We start from the raw sequence: 24839 nt of genomic DNA, 5'->3' as shown, positions 1-24839 counted from the left end.
CAGAATTATTTTGGTTCTATGACTGTTAATGTACTCCTCATTCTTCATTTTTTAATGGTAAGTCTATTATAATTTCTGTTCCATTACTGTAGGTGTACGTTAAAAACTTGCCTTATTTTACAGCTTCTGGTCTAGGCCTGGTGAAAGTCATGATAAGGGGGACCCAATAACCATGCCTGGATGAGACTCTGGGTATTTTGGAAAGGGGACAAGTACTAATAAATTTACCATTTATTTAACAGGACGTTAATAGTTGTAGCCTAGAGTTGAACTGTGGAATGCTGAACCACTGCATCCAAATGTTTTGTCCTCTCTAATAGATTATGCATCTATATCTTTGCTATGAAACTCTGTAGAGCCTCTCATGAAAGAGGAATACACCTCTCCATTTTATTTTTTGTTTTTTGTTTTTTCTTTTTTTCGGAGCTGGGGACCGAACCTGGGGCCTTGCGCTTGCTAGGCAAGCGCTCTACCGCTGAGCTAAACCCCCAACCCCTCTCCATTTTGTTGATGATGAGCATGCCTGGCTATGTGACTTGCTGTGGCTAGTGAAATGTTAGTGACTATGTATATGTTCTGGTTGTATTAGATATATGATTGCTGGAGGAAGTGTGGCTGTCAATGGGCTGATATGTCCACCTATTCTTTTCGTACTAGGGGCTGTCGTCATGGGACTTTTACATTGGGTCCTCTCTGACTGGAGGAAATGAAAACATGTGTTATTTAATAGAAATAAATCTGAAGTCTGAAACAATACCAGAGACCCTATCATTCCTATCAAAGTCTAGTAGCTTCAACTTTCAGATCTCAAGAATGAAAATAAAGTCTTGGGTAAATTGCTAGGGTTTTTGCAGTTGTCTGTCACACAGTGAAAAGCTTATTCCCCCACTTTCTTAAGTGTCATCTCTTTCTTTAGTAAGCTCATGCAAAATGCCATCTCCGTTCCATAGACATATTGCTTCCTTAGGCATCTATTCTCATCTATTGAGACGTATTTTACCTATTTATTATGTCACTCTCCAAACTAGGATCTAAGAAGACACATGGAAAGGTTTTTTGACTCACTGTTTTCACTGCTCTGTTCCTAACACCCAGGCTGTGTGCCTAGTATACAGCATGAGTACACTAGAAAGAATAACTGTGTGACTAAACATAGGAATATTGGGTTATAAACAAGTCATGTATGTCAGGTCACCATATCAGACATTAACAAGTGGTGTGATAGTTTTAAATTAACTACACTCCCTTGGATGTTAATATTTTCATCTATGAAGGAAAAGGGTTGGAATAAAATTCTATGATTTAAAGGTAATGCACATAATAAGAAAGAACCATTATTCCTATACAGTAATGATAAACATACAAAGCTTCTTCTTGCTTGTTAGTAACAATATCAGTGTACCTGCTTAACATATCCACACTGAGGCTAAACTTTTAATCATACCTGAGAGGTCACCTTGAGAAGATAAGTCTGAGTGTCATTGGACTCTGAGCTGTCAGAGCCTCGACTACTAAAACAAGAAAACAACAACAATTACAGTTTTCAGGATTTAAACTTTCCATATCACTTTTACTTTATCATCTTATTTGAATGAACAGTTCTAATTAGCAAGAGAATGATATTTACAAAATGATATTCTTTATTATGTGGTGGTCTTATACAACTTAGAAATGGAATTTTTATTTTCTGAATGTCCAGAAGGTATAAGTGTTTGGGGATGTGTTGCTGGAATGTAAGCCCCATGGGAGAAGGATTTCTTTTTCTGTCTGGTTCACGTCATGTCATCTGGTACACGGCAAGGCTCAGTGTTCTTTGTTAATAAGGAAACACAGAAGTGATGGATCTGTGTAGTTCTCCAACTCTTATGGTTATCATTGGCTCTTAAAATTAATTTTACATCACTGTATTTCTATTTTACCTAAAGATAATTTAAGGACCACCCAAAGCATAGGACCTCAAGGAAAAAAATGGTTGAACACAAATCTATTTCTAATTATAATTGCTTAGTATAGTGGTGGCAAAATTTATTGAGTGGTAAGTCATAGAAAGAAAATTTCTGGGTTGTATTTTTGATATGTTATTGTTAATGAATAGATTTTACTTTTAAAGAATAGTTTTAGGTTGACAGAAATGGATAGTAGATATTTCACAGTTCCCTCCTGCACAGCTTTCTTGACTATTAGCTTCTTATGCTACATGGGAATTTGTTACAAATGATGGCAAATTTATTGTTTAGTAGTTGACTTAACAAATTCTGTAAATTTTGACAACTTTATAAAGACATGTATCTTTCACCACTACAGCATCGAACAGTTTCACTGCCTCAAAAATCCTGTTTGATTATCCATGATTCTGTCTCCAGAGAACCCCTGGCAACCAGTGACCCTTCCTTTCTCCCTCTATTTTGTCTTGCCCATCATGTCACGTAGTTGGATCATAGAGTACATAGCTTTTCAGACATCTTTTATTTCCCAGTATTGTTACCAATACTGGGGCAGACACTTTTAGAGGCAAACTCCTATATTCATATACCACTGAAGTGTCATTTCCTTTATTTCAACTGAAGTTTTTTGAACAAAGTTAGATAAGCTTTGAGGCATTTCTGTCATTGTGATGAATCTGAGCATGTTTGCTACCTTTAGGATGCAAACTGAGCATGTCCCAATGGGTTCCTGTCTGCTGTTTTTTTCTTTTCATATCTGCTACAAGACCCCAGGCCACAAATACCACAATGTGTCTGTCTTCATTCTTTCCTAAAGCATGACTGTAAACTGAGTATGGTCAAGAATCTACTCCTTAACTGAGCATGCTCAGGGAAGTGTCCATTCTTATAGTGCTCTTATATTAATATTTACAGACCTTCTACATAAAATCCCCACTCTGCCTTTGAGGAAGGCCTTGCTTTTGGCTCTCCTTACCTCCTAGAGGTAGCAAATTTTTCTCAGTTATTATTTCTTGGCCGTGGTTTGTTTTGGCTTTGTTCTTATCAAGATGAAAGCCATTGAATATGGTTGTAATATGGGCTTAAGTTTCTATTCTGTCATATCTTCATAGTTTGGCAACTTACTTATTTTTTTATCATTGGATAATAGTGCATTATATAGACACCATTTTTTAAAAAAGTCATTCACTTATTGGAAAACATCTGGTTGCTTCCAGTTTGGGCAATTATATAAATAAAGTTATTATAAATACCGTGTGGACTGTTTTTCAATTTGTTCGGTTTAAAACCCAAGAACCAAGGATGAGCTAGTTTCATGACCCAGCCATGCAACTGTGGCTGACCCGTCTGAGGGTAGAGAATCCGCAGAGGCAATGCTCGTGTGACTAGTTCCTACACACGGTTAAGATGGTGCACTTTCTTGTTGTAGTGGAAGTTACGTAAGTGATAAGATAGCAATCAAGGCTGAGACATCTGAGAGTGGAGCAATTCCAGTGACATTTTCTTCTAAATGGTATGGGGTGACATGTCCCCTTGATGACAGCTGTCACACAAGTATGAGGATACTCTGAAGTGCTGACGGAATAGAAATTATAGTTGCAGCCTTGAAAGTAGCATGCAGTAGACAGTAGGAGGGTAGCAGCTGCAGGTGGTGGGAGGAGGAGGTGGTGGGAGGAGGAGGTGGTGAATCACTTATAAATTTGGTACCCGAGCAGACCTAAAGTCTAAATTCCAGGAGGGAGAGTGAGTGCTGTGTTTTCATGGACCTCTTCTATATGAACAAAAGGTGTATAAAAGGCCAAAAGGATAAGCAAGGGAAATATTTCATACATCACATTGGTTGGAACAGAAATTGGGATGAATGGGTTCCAGAAAGCAGAGCTCTTAAATACCTGGGCACCAATGTGCACAAACAGAGAACCCTGAAGGCCAATCAGTTAGGAGCAAGGCAATCAGAGGAGAAGGGCTGCTTGCTCTCAAGAAGACATCTGACCTACAATGGAAAACTGACATGACAACATAAAGGGACAGGCAGAAAACTCTAGGAAATGGAGATGGTGACAGTACCAGCAGGCACCTCAGCCTCCTGAGAAGAGGACTCAAGTAGATCCTACTCTTGAAAATGGAGGAAAATTGATGGACAGGGTTGAAGTTAAAGATTCCTGAAAGTTGACACCATGGCTGTGGATGACTGGGGCTTGATCACCAGGCAAACAATCTCAGTAAGTGGGGTGCTCCGTGCACCTGGACACGGGTGCTCAGGACAATCTGCGAGAACTCGAGCATACAGCAGACTCTCAGATCCTCATGATTTCCTCAAGTACCTGGTGAAGAATTCTGCAACTTTGTTCAGTGCCACTGATTACGAAGTGGTTCCTCCTGAGAATCATCGGAAAGCCGTGTGGGGGGCGTGCTCTCACTCATGTTTGGATCTCTGTAAACAGAGTTTGGTTCTTAGTCCTTCTGTATAAATGATGTACTTTGAGATGTTAGTGTACAACAGAATTGGTGTTTGTTCTCTGTTTGATTTTAAACAGGGAAAATAAAGGGCACTCCTATTTTCTTTTTCTTTCTTTTACTTCAAAGTTTCTACCAGTGTATTTGATAATGGATGTGTAGGCGGTGGTCCTCGGTCTTCCTAGTGCTGTGATCCTTTAATACAGTTCCTCATGTTGTGGTGACCCTCAACCTTAAAATTGGTTTTTGCTTTATGATGTTCAGGATATCTGACATGTGACCCACACGGGCTGAGAAGCAGTGCTGTGGAGTGTGTTAGTGCCTAGCTGACACAGCTCCGTGTAGTGCTGCTCATGCTCCTCTGACGGCATGCACGTTTATATGTGTTACCGCTCTGTGACAAAGTGCTGATTCCTGGTGCCTGAGGTTGACGTTAGTGGATGCGATTGAACACTCATCCATTTGTTCTTTTTTGTTAATGGTGCTTAGTTGCAAGTTGGCCATGTTGGTCCTTAGGCATTTTATTTTTGCTCAATTGTTGCAGAATGTGAGTTTGTGGTTTTTGTATTTCTGTCTAATGCATGTTTTACTATGTTAGATACAATGCATTGTGTAGCTATAGTTTTATAGAAAAGTCACTCCCATAGTTTTCAGATCTACAGGAATTTTTTTTGTTAATCTCAAAAATAAGCAAAGTATAGTATATGGAATAGGATTGTAAGTGGCGTGTGACATCAGTTGTGTGGCCTTTGCTCTAGATGATAAGACACGCAACTAGACTGACGTGTCTGTACATAAAGAATTTGCCCAACTAAGGGAGGAATTTTAAGTAAAAGGCACATGGATGCTATTTTTCATGTTAGTCATGATTTTGCAGGAAAAAGGGAAAGTGAAAGAGAACGAGATGAAGTGACAGAAGACAGATCTACCTTTAGCACAGGAGGGAACAGCATGAAAATGAAGACCTTAATAATGGCCTTTATGGGAAACGTGACAATTAGCAAATATTCTACATCTCAACAGCATTGTCTGCCAATCAAATCTTCTGGACCCGCTCACCTGCTGTAACTACGTGTGATCATGTACATTGCTTACTGGCCTGGAGGGAGATTTCAGGTTTTCAGTGTGCTTGGTTACAGTGGGGACTCACAGATGGTTGGGTTGCTGGGAGTAAGTGACTATCACTGAGGAATAATGAGTCCATGCTATAGCATTCCATTCACAGCTCAGAGGACAGCACAGAGGGGAGGATGGGAAGACTGTAAGAGCCAGGGCAAAGGGTAGTGCCATAAAGCTATGTCCTCTGAATTAAAACATTTCTCCTGGAAGGAGATTTGTCAGACTCAGGAACCTAAGAAAATTTTCATGGCCCAGGGATGTCATGAAACTTACAAGGCTCAGGAAACTCAGAAAGTTACAAAAGTCACAAAAAGACTACTTCAGATTAGTATTCTACTTCTGGGAAGGAGGAGGCTTTCTTCGGGAGGCATCAGCAGAGCTGGTCAGGGGTCACTGTGGGTGCCTTGTCACCTGTGCTGTGAAGGGCCTTGATGCTGAAGCAGCCTTTGGGGCACTTACACTTCTGTTAATAATTCCAACACATGTTCCCAGGCTCACCAGCTAAATAAGTCAGATTACCCCTTGGTCTATATTGGTGCCCTCTCTAGCATGGCTTGAACTTTATTCACATCTCCCCAGAAGAGTCACACAAAATAGCCCCACCTGAAAGAGAGGCCCTATGTCCCCACATTTTTACTAGCATTTAATATTGTCAGTATTTTGGATTTTAAGAAATTCTAAAAATATTTGTTGTGGTGTTTCATTGTTTTAGTTTGCAGTTTCCTAATGATGCATATTAAATTATTTTTTCCTTTATTAGTTTTAAAACTTATCCTTTCATTGTTTTAGTTCTTAAAACATGAACAACTGTACATTTTATATCCTTATTCCATATAAAATGTATTATTGTACCTATATAAAACTTTTGTGTGCTTTGATTCTTATTAGACTATCAGTGTATACAAATTTTCCTTATTTCTGCATATTTCACAGTTTCAACATCTATCATTATTGATGGGATATTAAAACGATCTATATTTTTAATGGCAATTCTAAACCAGCATAAGAGAAGTAAGATTAAGTATTTTAATGTACAAAGAAATCTCTTCTATTATCTAGCACCATAAAACACTATACAAATAGAGTATGCTAATGTGCTAATAGAGTATAAAATGGCTCTTGTTGTTTTGAGACAGAGTATCAGTATGTAGTCCAGACTGGCTTGAAATTTATAATCCTCCTGCTTTGGCTCCCAAGTCATGAACTGTAGGCATGTACCACCATGCCCAACTAGAACTGCTTTTTAAACACCGTGGCTCTCTGTGAGAAACTGAGATAGTACCTAGTGTGCGTATCCAGAAGAGTCTGTGGAGTGTGGGATTATCTGGTTGGTAGCTTTCCTTTTGGAAACTGCATAATACATGACACAGCATGAAGGGACCTCACTCCTGAATGCAGTACTAGTCTCTGTCCTACATATGCACACTTGCTGTCTTTTAAAAAGAGGAACATGAAAACTACCACATGCTTTTACTTGAGAATTCAAAATGGTTCAGAAGAAAGCTTCCAAATATTTGGGGAACTTAGAATGTAGAAGGCATAGTTGTAGTCTGTGCTTAAGAAAGCAAGAGTACACTAGTATCTATAGGTGAAAATACAGGAAGAAAAAGAACTCTAACAATAAGATCTAACAGAAGATTCAATGGAGAGCATTTAGCACTTGTGACTGACAGACTGGACAAAAATTGTATCACCATTCACACATGGTTCTGAAGCCACGAGAAAGATTCTATTAGATTATGTGAGATCTAATGGTTACTACATAACTTAACAATAGAAAAATATATAAAAATAGTACTATTTTTAATGTACTATTATTTACTTTTGGAAGAATGTATATTAAACAGAAAATGGTATTCTCATAAAGCAATTAAAATTCTCAGTATAAACTTCCCTCTTGACAATGTCATAAAATTAAGGTTCTTTTCAAGACAAGGCTGTATTAATTAGTATTAATATCGTTGCTATTTTTATTTGAAACATCAAGTCAGTATTAGACAATAGTTAACTTTCTGCCTAATTGTGGCATTCTAAATATATGTAGCAATTTCTCAGACAAACGAGCCACTCAAGGTCTACAATAAGTCATCCTCAGCCTACCTAATTAAATTATGTTTTAATATTTCTGTCCTAATAATCTCTTGTCCTTCTCTGTCTAGAAGAAGAATAATGAGCAAGGTCTAGGGCAAAGATAAAGACAAACCCTTCAAAGTCATAGTCCCAGCAACTTAACTGGACCCTACCTTTATAATTCCCTCATCTCCCAGTAGCCCCAAGTTTTGAATCTGTCAATAGAATGAACTGTTACAGCCCTCACGATCTAATCCTCTTCAAATGTCCTATCAGTTATACCCAGAGGTGTGCTTTACTAATCTTTTAGATGTCTCTCAAGCCAATCAATGTAACAATCAGTATTAATCTCACAATAGTGGTACACAATAAGGAAAGGACAAATGGTTCTAGGAAACTGTATATCTGCATTTACAAGAATGAAATTGGACATTTGTAATGCAAATACAAAACTCAAAATGATGTAGTAGCTGCTATTAAAAATAGTATGGAGATTCTTTAGAAAACTAAAATATAATGCTAGTAGGTAACTTGATAACAAATCTGGCTAATATGAATGATATACCATTACTGGGAATCAATCCAAAAACCCAAATATAGACCTGACAAGATAATAGCACTAACATGTTTTATACAACATTTTCCCAAACAGTACACAATCTATATTAAGTATAATTCATAGCATCAGAGGATGTTGGTTATTAAGAGCAGAAGCAAAAGAAATGCAAGTTACTAGATAATAGACATGAGGGGACGATGGTGAGGGGAACACTCATAGGGAAGGGGAGGGGAAAGGGATGTTGGCCCAGAAATCGGGAAAGGGAATAACAATCGAAATGTAAATAAGAAATACCCAAGTTAATAAAGATTAAAGAAAAAAGGAGGAGTAAGTTCTAGAGTTCTATAATACAATATTATACTGTAGAACAGTCATCAACAAGATACATTGTCAATTTAACAGTTCATTGAGGGCAAGTCTCTTTTAAGAGTTCTTAACATCTGAAATTTAACTGTAAACAGCAGTATACTACATGTTAGAGGGAACAAATAAACTCAAACCAAGCAAAACCCTAAGCAGCTCTGAGTGAAGAAGCCCCTTTTGTGTGACTTGAGTGCTTCACCATATGGTCCCAGGCAATATGACTCTTGGTATTTTACATGTGAAACCTTTAACGCGATACTGGGCTTGCTATAAAGGGCATGCATAGTAAAATAATACAATACAAAAAACTCTACTTTTACATTGGTAATCACATTGATTTTACTCAAAAGAGATGAAATATATCACAGAAGAACCTGCAGAATGGTGCTGTCACTTGACAGCAACTAAGATATTCTTCAGTTGAGAGGATAATTCTGGTATATTCAAACAATGCTTACTATTTAGAGCTAAAAAGTAAATATGCCATTATACCATGAAAGAACACAGGAAATTTCTAAGCATGTAGTAAGTGACAGAAGGCAGTTTGAAAGCTTATATGCTATACGATTCATGCCAGATGACACTCTGGAAAAGATAAAGCTAAGCAGACAATGATAGAGAGCTGTGGTTGCCAGTGGTCAAGGGGGAAAGAATAAACAGAGGCGTGAGTCAGTACAGTGAAGACACCCTGCTTCATCATAATGGCAGGGCACATGTCAGTACACACAGTACACACATGTTGCTTTGTCCAAATCCCCAGCACCTGGAACTATTTTCTGACTGGAGTATCTGCTAATGTGAACTATGAACACTGGGTAACAACTGTGTGTTAATCAAATTCAGTGAAATATGTATCATCCTGGGCTGTTGATAACAAAGAGGAGAGGCTTTGGATGTATAGGGAATAGGGATATATTAATGTCTAATCAGTTTTGTGTAGATATAAAATGCTCTAAATGACAAATAGAGACAATGCAAGACAATTTAGTGGGTCTTTTGCCATAGTAAACACATGACATATGACAGTGCTTATATTGAATAATCAAATGAAGCCTTGATGTATTTGACCAAAATAATGCACTTGTGAAAACTTCCCCTAATATGAGTCAGAATTTTCTGTGTGGAACTGACAGTAACACTCAAGTGTATAATAAAAGTTCAGTAAAACAATGTAACAGATTACTTCAATGACCTTGACTTACCTAGACTCTACATCCAAAGAAATTTCTACTAGAGAAGTGTCTGAATCATCAAAGACTCTTTCGAAGTTCATATGTTTTTCCATTTCTTCTAATTCCTTTAGGCACTGATAATACTAAGAAAAATTATAAATGAATTCATTATAAGAAGAACATTACTTTCTAATTAAATGAATTGAATGTTTAGATGTATTAATAATAATAGAATGGGGTGATTACTACATATACCCAAACCCATTAAACCACTAGGCTATTAAAAGGGAAAATGTGCTGTAGGACAGCAGACAGACTTTTCATGTGACAGCCTGAATTTGATACTTATCCAAATTGAGTTGACTTACTTTGCTCCGGTCAGGATCACAGTAGTCCAATAGAGAATCACAAAAATGATATCCCATCAACTCTAAGTCTTTCGTGCTGAAATGTGTGCCTCGCTTATTGCCTAAAACATCAAAAATTGACCCATCTTGGAGAATGAGTTACTAATTTTTCTTCTTACGATAAGTCTGAATTGTGAGACACTATAAATAAAACATGGGTATGATTCCACATTCTGTTCTTTTGATTTCCTACTCTGGAGTAGGTCATTTAAGCTTAATGCTTTTGCTCATTTCTTTCTGGGGCAAAGCTTATTCACTGTGTGTGTTGCAAGGCAGAAGAAAAGCAAGTAAGACAGTTTTAGTTATGGTTACCAATTACTAGCAGTGATGATAACTACTCAGAAAAATCCCATGACAATATTTTTTGTTATCACGAATGATGTTACCTCAGTTTTAGGTCACACGAAAAGCTAGGGAATCAATAGGCATAATGATATATGCCTTTAGTGCCAGCGACTCAGAAGACAGAAGGAGATTCAGAAGCCATTTTTGAATTTGAGGTCAGTCTAGTCTACATAGTGAGTTCCAGGACAGCCAGGGCAATGTAGAGAGACTATGTCTCAAAACAAAAACAAAGAACAAATAAAAGCTTAGGTAGAAATTACATATGTGAGTTTCCAGTATTTTCCTTTTTCAAAATGGAAACAGTTCCTTTATGTAGCCTAAGCTGGTCTTGAACTCCAGATCTGCCTGCCTTTGTCTCTTGAATGCTGAAATTATAGGTGGGTACCATCATACAACCTGGATTTGAAACATCTTCTGAGAGGGTTAAAATCATTATAAAACAGAATATTCTGACTTCACTAGTACAAGTTAAGTATGATGAAGATATTTCTTATGAGAAAGCACAAAGCATGGCTTCATTTTTAGTTGCATGAACTAAAGGCTTCCTATAAAGGTTCAATATAAATTGACAGTCAATGAGGTAAATCAACCAACCAACCAAGGAAATAAACAAGGCAAAATACCCAGTCTATTTCTGCTTTGCAATCAACAAATCAAATAAAAATGTTTAAATCGTATTGCTTTTTCTTGACATCATCAGGAATTCCTATCTTTAAAAATCTGTAAGAATTATCTTAACAACAACAGCAACAACTATTTGTTGTGCATCCCAGAACATTCTTTTATAAACAAGGGGAAATGGTAACATGAGATAACACACAAGAGGAGCTTATCTGCTCACAGGACTGATCAAATGTACGTGCAAGAACATGCTCACTATTGAACTGTCCATATCATTAGTCTTACAGCAAAGCCTAGCTTTGATGTGCTGTTCTGAAAGAGGTCATTAAGGACATTTACCCAGAGTAGATCCGCAGAAGGTGGCCTCCAGCGTGAAGCTGTTCCTGATGCCCATCTTCCACATCACAACCCTTCCTGTCCCCTCTTTGCTCTTCTGAACGTTAAACTTGCAAGCTGAGAAGGAAAACTGAGAAGCAGTGATTAAAAATGGCATGTGTACTTTTTGGGCAGAGTATAAGAAGGATCAAGTAGGCAGCCCCCTTTCCTTCTTTATCGTACAAGGAACAAGGGTCAGCTTCCTTTCCTTTGGCTTCCTTGTTATATACAGATACATAAGAACTAATATAGGGGGGCATGGACTGGGTTCAAGGGAGAGTAGCTGGAAGAGGCTGGATGGAAAAGAGGGGAGAAAGTGATATAATTCTATTTCAAGTAATTGAAGTGGACAAAAAAGAACAAAAATGAAATGGCATCTCTGCAAAAATTGTAATTTTCAAAGCTGAAGTTGCTATGTTTTATTTCCTGATCAATAAAAAGAACCATTTTTATTTTATTGTTTGAGATAGGATTTCCTGTAGCCTAGGGTGGCCTCTAATTCCCTGTGTGGTGCAGACTCTACTCCCATGCTGGGAAATACTCATTTTAAGGATTATGCATTTATATAGTTCAAGACACAGAAATTGTGACCCCAATAATAAATACACCTCTTCCCACAGGACATGTCCCAGATAAGCGCATTAAGCTTTGTCACGGTTAGTTCAGGACACTTTCAGGAACACTCCTTGTTTTGCTGCTCACCTTCTTCCTTTTGCTTTTCTGAGACAGTGTCTTGTTATATAGCCCACTTCAGCCTCATACTCACGGCAGTCATCCCTGTGATACTACAGATGTGTGCCGCTGCACACAGAATCTTGCATGTTTAGTACGCTCTAGAGATTCTGCCTGCCTCAGCATGAAGACTCATAGGTAGATTCCAGAAATAGAATGAGGAGTCTTGGCTTCCTCATGAAAGACCTTGTGGAGAGTCTTGAAATACTGTTTATAAAGAGATCAGTGTTGTTTTGGTTTCTTTTACTAAGACAAGTGTCTACCAAGAGATTGAGGGGTTTACTTTTTAACGCAAGGTTTATTTGTGTCCATTCCATGAATTATAATGAATGTAGTGCTTCCCTTAATCACTAGTGTCACCACCACAATTGGACACAGAGAAGCTCTCTCCCTGCTCCCTGCCCAGTCTCTTTAACTCTACGCATGCTATCCCTTGCTGCCACCCTCTTCTGCTATCACACTTCTTTGTCACTATGTTTTTGTGTTTCCATGACTACCTTCTATAGGATTGTGTTTGCAACCTTTTAAGGCTGGCATTTTAGTATAATGCCTTGGAGATTTACCCAAGTTGTTGCATGTAGAAATATTCATTCTCTTTTATTGCTGAGGGAATTCCATTCTGTGCCTGTACTATATAAAGCTCATTTTGGATTTTTTTATTTTTAGAAATTAAAGGAGTTTCTGAAAATAATTATATGTATAGGTTTATCTATGGATGTAAGTTTTCAATTTTTTCCTTTATGGTTCATTCTTAGGCATGAGACTACTTGATCACATTATAACTGCACGTTTAATTCTGTAATCAAACTATTGTCTAAAATGCTGTATCAATTAGTGTTCCTATGAACAATGTGTGTGAGTGTCTGCTGCTCCAAATTCTTAGCATTGGGCATAGGTGACAATTTTTTAAAGTAGTTGTACCTCCTCTTCGTGGCTTTTATTTGTAGCTTCCTGATGGCTAATGAAGTTCAATGCCTTTTTCATATGCTTGTCTAGCAGAATATATTATTTTTATGAAGTACTGTGGTAGTTTCAATGAAAACAGGAATCATAGATTTCTAGGGAGTAGTGTTGTTGGAGGTGTGGCCTTGTTAGAGGAAGTGTGTCACAGGGGATGGGCTTTGAGATTTCAGAAGCTCACACCATACCAAGTGTCACTCTCTCTTCTTGCTGCCTGCTCATCTAGATAGAGCACCCTCAGCTCCTTCTCCAACAGAATGTGTGCTTGCACACTGCCATGCTTCCCCCATGACAGTAATGGACTAAAGCCAGTCTCCACTAAACGTTGCTGTGGTTATGTTGCTGCTTTATAGCCACAGAGACCCTAAAACAAGTGTATGTCTAACATCACTGCCATTACTCTGAGATCTGTGTCAGATATGAGAGTGTACATATTTTCCACCTACAGTATCTTTACACTTACCAAGACACTTTATAGGACAAAATTAACTATTTTGAAGAAGTCTAATTTATCAACTCATTATGATTCAACGGATCATGCATTTGGTATTATGTGTATATGTGTATTTTGCTATATCAAAACCTGACAGATCAACTTTAAGAAGAAAGGGTTTATTTTGGCTCCCAGATGAGTGTCTGTCCATGGAGGTGGGAAGGCATGGCAGCAGAAATTTGTGCAGCTGTTTGTTGCCTCCACAGTCGGGAAGCAGAGAAAAGCAATGCCTGTGCTCAACTCTCTTGCTTTTTATTTAGTACAGGTCCCCAGCCCATGGGTACTGCCTGTATTTTGTCTGGGTCCTCTTACTCCAATTAAACTATTCTAGTTACATTTTCATAGACATACCCAGAGGCTTGTCTCTCAGTCACTTTAGATCCTGTCAAGTTTGCAATAAATAGGAACTATCATAATGTTCAGGAACTTTTTGGCCATCTTTATGTGATAAAAGTTACATATCACTTAGGATGTGAGGCTTCCGTGGAGGATGCTTTATACGGCATCCAATTGTTCCAGTATTCTTTACTGACAGGTCCCTGCCAGCTTTCACAAGTGCCTGGACAGAAGCCGCATGGACATGGCTCTGTGACTGGCCTTGCTGTCAGCATCTAACTAAGTTCTTCCCAGCCCCACCATCTCAATCCTGACTGTATTATGGTACCTGAAAAACAGATGGAGAGGTTTCTTTAACCTTTTTCCAAAATTGATTTGATAGGCCCAATTTCTTTGCATTACTTAGAACAGACACAGATTTATTTATATCTGTAGGGAATTATGTTTTGTTCTTGGAATTGTTAATTCTACATACTGAGAATTATTGCCCCACTCCATAAGTACTGTATTTCTCTCCATTAATATGGGTCTTTGTCAGCATTCTTAAGGTTTTAGCATAAAAATTTATACATTTTATTAGACTTAAAATTATTATATGAATTATGACAAAATAATATTGTCTTAAATTTTAGTTTACAGTTATTTATTTAGACTATTTAAAAATTTGGGCTGACCTTTTACCCTACAACATACTAAAATCCCTTACTTACTCTAAAAGTTTATGTAGCCTGAATTTCCTCTGGGCAAACATGCCTTCGTTACTTCTCTGCAGTGAGTCTGCCTCCTTACCTTTCCTTTCCAACTTACAGGAAGGATGTGTGGAAAGAGCAAGGAGAGGGCTGAGACTGTAGCTCAGGGGACTTGCTCTCTGCCCATGTATGAGACTGCACTTGCCACACATGCATGAGTCCCTAAGATCAGTTCCTAGTCCTGCCTCAATAAAGAAAGGGGTAAGAAAAGGTATCCTTGTTTCATCTCATGAAGAAAACATCTTTTAAAAAGTCTTTTAAAAAGCTCAGTATGATGATAAGTATAGAATTTCTGCATATGCTTTTTATTACACTAGAAAATATTTAATAAAATATTTATTTTAATTCTTTGAATTTTTCTTTACTCTTCTCTTCTAATTCCTCCAAGACCCTTCTCATCTCTTCTCCCTCTCAACCTCATGTCCTCTTCTTATATATTTTTAATGTATTTCAAATAAAATTTTATTCATTCTTTGATAATTTCATACAATATATTTTGATAATTTTTATTTCCCTCCCCCAATTCCTCCTATATCCTTTCCCTCCTCTATACCCACCGAAGTCCATATTCTCTTACTCTCTCTCTCTTCATAACATCATCATTGTCATTGTCATCGTCATCATCATCATCAACAACAAAAGCACAATAGCAACAACCACCACGACACAACACAACACAACACAACACAACACAACACATGGAATTCTACTACTCCTGGGTGTGGGGTCTGCCCTGGAGTGTGGTCCATGCACTAGGCATTGATCTATTGAAGAAAACCGATGTCACTCTTTCAGCAGCTGCTGATTACCAATAGGTCCTTAGTTAGGTGTGGGGCTTCATGCCTACTCTCCTACTCCGTGTTGGGATTTTGTCTTTGTGTTGTCTCAGTCTCTGTGAGTTAATATGTACATCTTCCCTGTTGTATCTGGACAATGCTGGTTCCTGGAAGTCACCTACTACCTTTTAACTCTTTCTGTCCTTCTTCTACATAGATTTTTTTAGCACTGAGAGTATGATACAGACATGCCATTAAAGAATGAGTATTACAAAGTCTCTCAATCTCTGCATATTGTCCAGTTGTGGGTTTCTGTGCTATTTAGCATCTAATGGAAGAAGCTTCTCTGATAAGGATTGAACAATATAAGGATCTATGAGTGTAGCAATATGTTATCAGGAGTAGTTGTACTGCTATGACCACTCAGCAGAATAATAGCAAGCTTCCTCCTAGGGCCCATGTCCTTGTCAGCAATAGGTCCTCTCTGGCACATATTACCACGTGATAGTGGATGCAACAAAACCACTTGTGGATCTCAGTTGTCAAACTCAGGTCATTAAGCTTGGCAACAGGTGTCTTTTCCTGCTGAGGCGTCCTTCTAGATAGCCCAGTAATTGTAAATATGCATGACATTCTCTGTCTCTCTTTAGCAAACCAATGTAACTGCTGAGAATATGGCATACGTCTCTCAAGTTTATTACTTAAAATATATGTAACAATCTTTTAATGTTTTTATAACAACTCATGAAAAAGTTTTGTTAAGTTACAAAAATCCAAGGGTTCTTGAGTAGATCCCACTATGATATCCTTTTATTGTGCTTGTCTGCTGAATCTTCATGAATTAATCTTGAATTAGTAATTTTTGTAATCTTTCTCTTTCTGGTCAGTTTTGGTAAAGTGTTATCAGTCTTAATTGACTTCTCTAGTATACTTTGTTTTATTGATTTATCCAGTATTTCTGTTTCCAATGTTGCCGTGGTAACATGTGCCAGAGAGGACCTGGTGCTAAAAAGAACATGGGTCCCAGGAGGAAATTTACTATTATTCTGCTATTACTTTTTGTCTGCTTCATTTTGCTTGTTTTCCATTTAGTTTGTTTTCTGGTTTCTTATGTAGAAACCTGGATATTGACTTAGAATGTTTTATTCTAAGTCTTTATTATCACAAATTTTATTCTGAGCACTACATTCGATGAATTTCAGAAGATTTTATATGTAACATATTTCTAATCTTCCTTGAAATGTTCTCTTTGGCCTCTTTAGAATGTGGCTTAATTTCCAAGAGTTTGGACATTTTCTTGTTTCATTGATTTCCAGTCTATTTCCCATGTGGTCAGAGAATATACTTCATGATTTGAATTCTTTTTAATTTGTTAAGATTTATTTTAAGGCAGTATCTAGTCTGTATTGATAACCATTCTATGGTCATTTACATATATATGTTGGGGATTTGATTTGTCCTTTGGGAATTCGCACATCCACTGCAGGTCCCTGCCAACAGTTGGTTTTTTGACTGGTCAAAAAAGAACCAACGGCCAATGGCTGGGCAGGAGGACAGAAGCAGGACTTTTAGGATCCCCCAGCAAGAAAACAGGAGAGGGAAAACAGGGGGTCTGCCAGTGTAGGACAGACCATACTGTGAAGGAGCAGAGGGTGAAGAGCTGAAATGTAGGTGCAAAGGGAAAGCGGTCCCATGGGAGACTGCCCAGAAGGAAACAAAGCAACAGAGATAAAATATCGATTTAGAAAGCGTTAACTCAGGAGTCCCAGAGGGGCGTGTGTGCCAGCCTCGGGGAGGTTTGGAAGTGCCCAGCAATTGAGCTAGTTAAGGCCAGATGCAACATAAAGGTTGCATGTGTATGTCCTTTATTCATGATTCCAGAGCTCTTGGATGGGTGTAGAGCCACACATACACCTGCTGGGAGCAAAGAGCAACCCTTTAAATACTTACCGCAACATCTATCATGTATCCTGCTCTTCAGCAGAGCTGTTCTGTAACTGTCAATCAAATCCAGTTGGTGTTGGTCAGTTCTTACATACCTCACCTGTTTCTATCTACCTGTGCTTACTTCCTGAGAAAAGCATTTCTCTAACTTTGCCTGCAGATTTGCAAAAATGTTGTAATGAGAGATGTTTCAGATAGAACATAGAATTGGAAGTATCTATATTTTAAGCAAGCACTGTAGTAGACGGAACATCTTATTAAATGTAGACTGGTTGGTTATGGTGTCCAAGAAACTGGTCCATTTCATGTAAGGCACAACTAATTAGAGATTGAAAACTTTAATTAACTTGTCAATAAACAATATCTTAATGAAATAGGATCATTTTATAGGAGTAATGCATTATACCTATGGGTTTGCTTTCTCTGATCTTCCCTAATGGGTAAGTATTCTTGGAGCAACAAACCTGTTCCTTCTATAAATAGCTATTCCTGTCAGGACATCCTTTCTTTTTGGTATGTTTTGGCCCCGATAATCCTCATAAACCTTTAAGCATTTCCCAATAAGTCCTTATAATTAAAATGCTTGGTTAAGTCTCCAGGGCTTTTGTTTGCTACATTAATTTTTTTCTAAAAAAAGTAAAATTATTTTTAATAATTTGGTAATTGAGCAGCTCCAACAGTTTCAGTGTTTGCAAAAATAAATATACAGTATTCTCTTCTAATTCTACTTTCTATGTAGTTTTGAATATTGGTCATTAAATTTTTCTTTGAAAAGTTTTGATAAATTATTGTACATTTTGTAAGATCATAAACTTTAGTCTTTTTAACTTATACATTAAAAAGATCTTTTAAAAATAATAGGTTTTAAAATTGATAACACAAATGACGAATAGAGGAAACCTCCGATGGTAAACAGTGCTGGTCTTGGAATGACGAAGCTTTGTGTGTGTGTGTGTGTGTTTGTTAGTTTAAATGTTTTCAAGTTATTTGAACATTAAACAACTCCCAATAGTTTTTTTTCATGGTCGACTGTAAAAATCAAGAACTAAATTTAAAAAAAAAAAAAAGCATGTGAGCAACTAGGATGGCCTACTTGACTTTCCTATGTGACTCTTAAAGGTACTTACTATATTCGGGCAATTTTTGCTCAGCATGAGTGGAAAGATTCGTTGCTGTAAGTACAATCCTTTCGTTTTAGATCTGCTGCTACCATCACAACCATACATGAAGATGTTCTGTTTCCTACTATGGCCATGAAGATCACAATATAAAATAACCTCTCGTTTTTCCATTAACCTATGAAGAAGAAAAGGAATAAATCACCAAATTTTACCTCTGAATTTTCTCCTATAGGTATGACTATAGATTTACAAATATAATATCCAATAAATAAATATACTATAGCTTTTACTATTTATGGTCTAGTTTCCATAAGGACACATTTCTCCCACTCCCCAGACTCCTAGCAGACCCTCTCCCCTGTACTGTGGTTTTCTGTTGTACTTGAAACACAAATCACCCTTCCTTTGCCCATAACCTTAACATATATTCTGTTTGACGAGGGTCTCCCTCCCTTGTTGTTTAGTGTTCTCAGCCTTCAGAGCAAGCTTTGTGTCTCACCCCGCCCACCCGGCCAGCACAGTGTGAAACTGCGATGGCTCTGGAACTCAGCAGTAGCTTCCCTATACCATCTCTGTGTCGCTTGTCTAGGGAGTTTTCAGAAGTTTGATATCTAAGCTTGTTAAAGATGGGAAATGTTCAGAAATCATCTACAACAGTGCTACACACACAAGCACCTAAATATTGGTTGAAAATTGAGTATCTCAGAACTTGGTACTGGAAACAATGACCAGTTAAGCCCTGTGATGCCATTCTGAGAAAAATGGTACTAAAATTTAAACTGAATTTTCTAGTGAAATTCTTTTAAATATTGAAAAGAAATTATGTTTTCCTTAAGAGGACATGATTTATCTGTATGATTCAGTGCTCACTTATTTTCAATTAAAAATCAAGCCGTTCAAGCTGATGAAGAGGACTGTGAGAAGAGGCTAAAAGTGGTGCAAGGCAGTAGTATTATGAACACTTTGTTGCTTTTGTCCTATTTTCGGCTTTCTATGGCATTTCTATAGCACAATCAAAATTGCATATGTTACTTGTTATATCTAGAATGTTATCTACTAAAATGCTAACAATGGTATTACAAATAGATATTTATAAGGAATCAAAATTACTTTTGTTAAAAGCCATGGTTGTGAAATTTGATGTGCATTAACTTACTGATTTTATTTGATAAAATCCATTTAACATAAAGTCAGCTTATAAAGCATTACTATCAAGTTTAATCCTTAACTATGAACCATGCCATATATTTTTAAATACAATATTCAGAAGTTTGGTGATATTTAAGTTTTCTATAAGAGCATCACTAGGATTCATACATCTATAGAGTTAATCCCAAAAGAAATATTACTTCTAAAGTAAAGAAGAACATTAATATTTCTTCCCTTACATTAATTAAAATGATTGGATTTTCTTTTTGTCCAAAGGTAATTAAGTACTATGAGTATTTTGTATAGCATCATCCTAAGCACTTGCTCTTATGTGAACATGCTTTAAGTATACTTGATACTGTGTATACTTGATACTGTGTATTCTTACATCTGATCACCTTCCTACACGTATGTGGCTGCCTTCTTGTTTTCCTTGCCTGTTTTTGATTAGTTTTATTAAAGGTATTTTTATTTCTTGGACTTCTTTCAAAAATAATTGAATTGGCTCCTTCCTTAACCTTTCTACAAGGTAACCTGAGAACTGAGTCATTGAAATTAGCTTCCAAGTTATACTGGCTTGTAATCCATCATATGTCAGACCAGAACTCTTAATGTCAAAGATCATTAAATGGACTTCATAGATAATGTATTAATCATTCTGTCTTATATATATTTCATATAAAAATAATATATTGACACAACAGCTAGAAAAACAGTGCTGTAGTCTACTCTTTTGCAGTTTCTCTTTCTGTTAACATATTGCATAACTCTACTATGCTCTTGGAAACAAAGAAACCAATCCTGGCACATTTCTAACATGAACTAAGCTCCCAATTTTATTTCAATTTCACTAGTTTTTTTTCACCAATGTCCTTAATTCTATGCCAGAATACATCCAGAATACCACATTACATGTAGTCAGTTGTTTTTAGTGTTTATATCCTCAGGATAAAAGAAACCACAGGTTTCTTTGTAATTTTAAACATTACTCAAATAACTCAAATATGTGCCTGTAATCCACATATAAAGGTCATATAAAAGCAGGATTTCAGGCTTTTAAGGGGCTTTGCACTTCTTACTTTTCAAAGCATATAAAAAATTTATCTGAAAGTGAAAGCTGAGGCTAGATTGTCTAAGACAATCACAGCCACACTAGGAACTTCTACCCTTTGTGTGCTTCTGTGAAGAGCTGGGGTTCCTCACTTTTTTAACAAGCACATTGCATTTATAACTGTGAGAAGAAAATTGGGTTACATGACAGCAATCTCTATAATAGAAGTGGTTATTATAACAACTAAATAACTGAATATTTACAATGGTTTTCCTATCTATATAATTTTATTAACACCTTTCTTTCACATGTGAGATCATATGAGTACATTTAGAGCTTTCAATATTCTGATCTTTATCTGTAATTTATGTATAATACTTTTCTCATTTAATCCTCTCATCTTTGAGATAGTAGTTCCACTTCAGAGACTGAAAAACTGAGACTTAAGTTAGCTTTTAAATTACACGAGGGTGTACAGTTAGCAAATGCTACAGCATCAATTCCAATACAATATGTTTAAGTCCCAGGTCCATGGAACGGGTGTTCTGTTTCCAATAGACTTTCTGTTCCTGATCACTATTACCTGGGTCTATCAAATAATTTATGCTTCAACAAATACTTGAGCACTAAGCTGATCTTACCATTCTAGATTTAGAAAAATTAAAGGTGTTCTTTTTTCTCTGGGAGCAAATGAGCCTATTATTTATGAAAATTTAAGTAACTGTACCAACTAAGGACTCATATTCTAAGGACTCATCCAGCACTGTATGATTGGCATAATGCCAGAAGGCTTTGGTCTGCAGTTAATTTTCATACATAAATGATAAAAAATACAACATAACCATCAAGACTACCATAAGCTTTAGTAAGAAACTGAATTTGTGATATGCAAACTTCAGATTCGTGGAGCCACTGAAATGTTCTGGAATCTGTTTCGTCACTGAGGGGAAATTTGTTTATAATGCAGAAGGGTATAGGATCAGAGTTGGAAAGAGAAAAAACTGCTTATGAACTATCTTAAGAAAATTTAGGGTAACAGAAATGAATGGGATTGTGTGAGCAAAGTTCTTATTACTAAATTTACTAATTAATCAGAGATGAAATTTGAAGATTATTTTACCTATTGATCATGTTCCTCGTATACCAGACAGAAGGGTAAGACTCCTTCAGGAGAGATGTGTAATTACGGTTTAAATCCCGTCCAGCTAAGGAACATCGATAGTTTCCCACAATCACACCATCTGGATTCAGCATGGGTACCACCTTGAAGATGAAAGTGTCCCGAAGCAGGCGTGCATCACTTGAGTCTCCTAAAATATAATCTAGGAAGCCTTTCATGATCCAAGAGCTGTTGGTCTCCCCTGGATGGACCCTTGCAGTCAAAATCACAGCCTTGCGCTTTGCGTCACTAGTCTTCAAGGGAGTAGTTATTGTCAAAACATACACCATATTCCTAGCAAGTGTGTGACACAAGACACGTATTTTACAAAACTTTGATCTTACTGGGTCACTGTTGATGCCAGAAAGGTATTCTTGAAGGTTGGAGTAAGTGTATGGATAGCAGTGAGCAAAGTAGCAAGTGTCCTTGCTGTGTGGAAACTGAAATGTCCATGTAAGGGAAAAAAAATGACGCCCATCTTGCCCAAGGTTATTTTTATAATACTTGATCTGGTCTCCTATTCTCTGCCAGCCAATTTTATGGGTTTTGGCTTCTTTTTCAGAATAGAACAGTGGCCTCATACCCCGATTGTAAAGACTAGCAGGCTTGGTAAAGTTGACAATAGTGAATCTGTAGACTATTTCTGCTCGGGTATTAGTGACTTGGAAATAGTACCACTGAGTGTGCTTATTTGTGAAGAGGTCTGGGCGCACAGTCAACTCGTATTCATAATCTGCACTAATACACAAAAAGGAAGGAAAAAAAGCACATAAGAATTTAAGAATGGCATTTCGGTTTAAGATACATTAGAAAAATAATCTTATTTTTTATGTATTTTATTCTATAAACAAAGAAGCTTTCTTGGGAGGAAACAGTGTATACTTAGAAGCTGATACCAAACAACCAAATAATGGAAGTTTTGAAAGTTTTATTTCATAAGAAATTGATCATGATTTAAATATGTAGCCTTAGCATTCATTCATAAGCACGGACATTCAATAATACTTTGTAAGTTTCAATACAACTATTTCCTATAAAATAAATGGCTAAAGAGTTATTGGAACTGAAGAAAAAAATCAATATTTGATTTTTTTCCTTCAAGCACACTCTAATAATTCTAGCTCTATGGGTATAAAATAACTATTTTCAAGAGAGGACCAAAAGTACATGTAAAGTAATATAATTGCATAGATTGCAAAATTTGAATGCCCAGTTAAAAAAGATTCTGATAGCTATCTGCACCCCAAATTTAGTCACTGAAGACACTTAATGAAGGCAAAGCACTTTCCACTGTAATATTTATGTGGATACCAAAAGCTTTACTGTACTTAATTCAGAAACAGTAAGTGGCTGATGACCTACTCCCTCTGATAAGAATAATGAAAACCTACACTTTGACTACCTTCTGTAGATTACCACTCTCAAACCTTGCTTCAAACACCAACGTGTTGTCACAGCTATTCACAGGTTGTTTCAAGGGTGTTCGGTTACCCCCAACTCGGGAATACACAAAACAGGGCTCTTTGTAAGCTGGGGAGAGAAGACCAAATCAGTGACAGTAAGACATCCAAGTAATCCCACAGATGACATGTTTCTAGACAATCCACAGTGCATTGTAAATGCTTTCTCAGAAAAAATTTGTAATATGCAGCACAGGCATATTACACAACATATTGAACAGAATGACAAAACACATACTACATCAACATCTGTGGGCTGTAATAAAAGCTGTACATAAAGAGAGCTCACAGCTCCAAATGCATGTGAGTTTTAAACACTAGACACATTTAAAATCAGAGACAAAATTGTGGATTCTGCTAGGACACAAAAACACTAGAAAGTGCATTTTCTTAGCCTTTGAATAGCAAAAATACTCCTGTGAGAAATTTTACAACGCTTTTTTGAACTATTGAAAGTTCTGTTTCCTGTGGTTGCAGGACAAATTCCGACTTCAAAATTTAAGGCCCTTCTAAAGGAGAGATGGGTCATGGATGTTGCCTTATTTTGTGTAGACCACAATGAGGAACATTCACTTAAAAACGGATTCAGTGAGGACTGTCCAGATGGTCAGTGGGTAAGAGGACATTCTGCTCTTGGAAGGAACCTGAGTTTGGTTGCCAGCACTCACAGGCATTAGGTGGTTCACACTGCCTGTGACTCTAATGCCCGTGGCCTCCACTACACCTGCACTCATGAGCACACATCCACACGACAGACATATAACTTAAAAACAAACATCTTTTTAAAAGGTTTAACCCATTATCGGAAGGTGGAATGTGGGTTAGAAAGAGAAGATATGTGGGCAGACTCACTGAGAAGACATGAAGGACAAGGGTATAGGGGGATTATGTACCTACAGAAGTTTTTCTTATGGACATACCCAGATATTCACAAAAATTTTTCTACCTACCTAGATCATCTCTCTCTCTCTTTCTTATGTAACAAAAATCTTAAATTCTTGTGAAGTAAGGACGATAAACATTGTTAGCTTTAGGGCACTGGTATTCATATGCAATATCTGGGAAAAGAAAACTGTTTCCAAAATCCCAAATCCTTTACTACTTGGGGCTAGGCAGGCAGGAGTTACCGGATGGAAGCAGCTGTCCTGCTGCTGACATTGATTGGCACACTGCAGAGGCCTCCTGTCTGAGAAGCAGGGCCATGGTGTATGACTATGGTTTAATCAGAACCACAGGCTTCACCCTCTGTCTCCCTAAAAGTCTAAGAGGCCATGAGGAAAAAAATAACAAGGACTTATGAATTGGAGATACAGGGTTCAGAGAGAATCTCTCTGCAGTGTAAAAGCTAAGAGTGATGCAGAACTGAGAAACTCCCTCTGCATCATTCTAAGTGGTGATGTAGGATCTCAATCCTGTGATGCTGTAAAGGTAAGAAGACCAATAGAAATAAATAGAATAAACAGAATACTAACTTTGTC

The 24839-nt window shown here is 37.2% G+C and overlaps 1 protein-coding gene and 1 pseudogene across 10 annotated transcripts in view; one reads left to right on the top strand and one right to left on the bottom strand.

Annotated features, from left to right (window-relative positions):
• Positions 1–24839, bottom strand: part of Agbl3 (AGBL carboxypeptidase 3) — a 77933-nt gene that overhangs the window by 37769 nt on the left and 15325 nt on the right. For 9 of the 10 annotated variants that reach the window (XR_015685751.1, XR_015685755.1, XR_015685756.1 and 6 more), the window contains 7 exon segments: positions 23293–23431; positions 21863–22639; positions 18549–18717; positions 11396–11522; positions 10052–10152; positions 9714–9826; positions 1445–1511 (listed from right to left, as the gene is read on the bottom strand). Coding sequence is in view for 4 of the 10 variants with exons in the window: in NM_001447407.1 (NP_001434336.1) it covers positions 1445–1511; positions 9714–9826; positions 10052–10152; positions 11396–11522; positions 18549–18717; positions 21863–22639; positions 23293–23431 (1493 nt within the window). In the remaining 6 variants the exon portion in view is untranslated. 10 annotated transcript variants of the gene reach the window in all.
• Positions 1780–4274, top strand: LOC147994797 (mortality factor 4-like protein 1 pseudogene; annotated as a pseudogene).

This window comes from Rattus norvegicus, chromosome 4 (assembly GCF_021556685.1).
Source record: "Rattus norvegicus strain SHRSP/BbbUtx chromosome 4, alternate assembly SHRSP_T2T, whole genome shotgun sequence".
In the NCBI taxonomy this organism is placed as follows: Eukaryota; Metazoa; Chordata; class Mammalia; order Rodentia; family Muridae; genus Rattus; species Rattus norvegicus.
The sequence above is the reverse complement of the archived record's forward strand: the minus strand, read 5'-3'. Positions and strand labels throughout refer to the sequence as shown.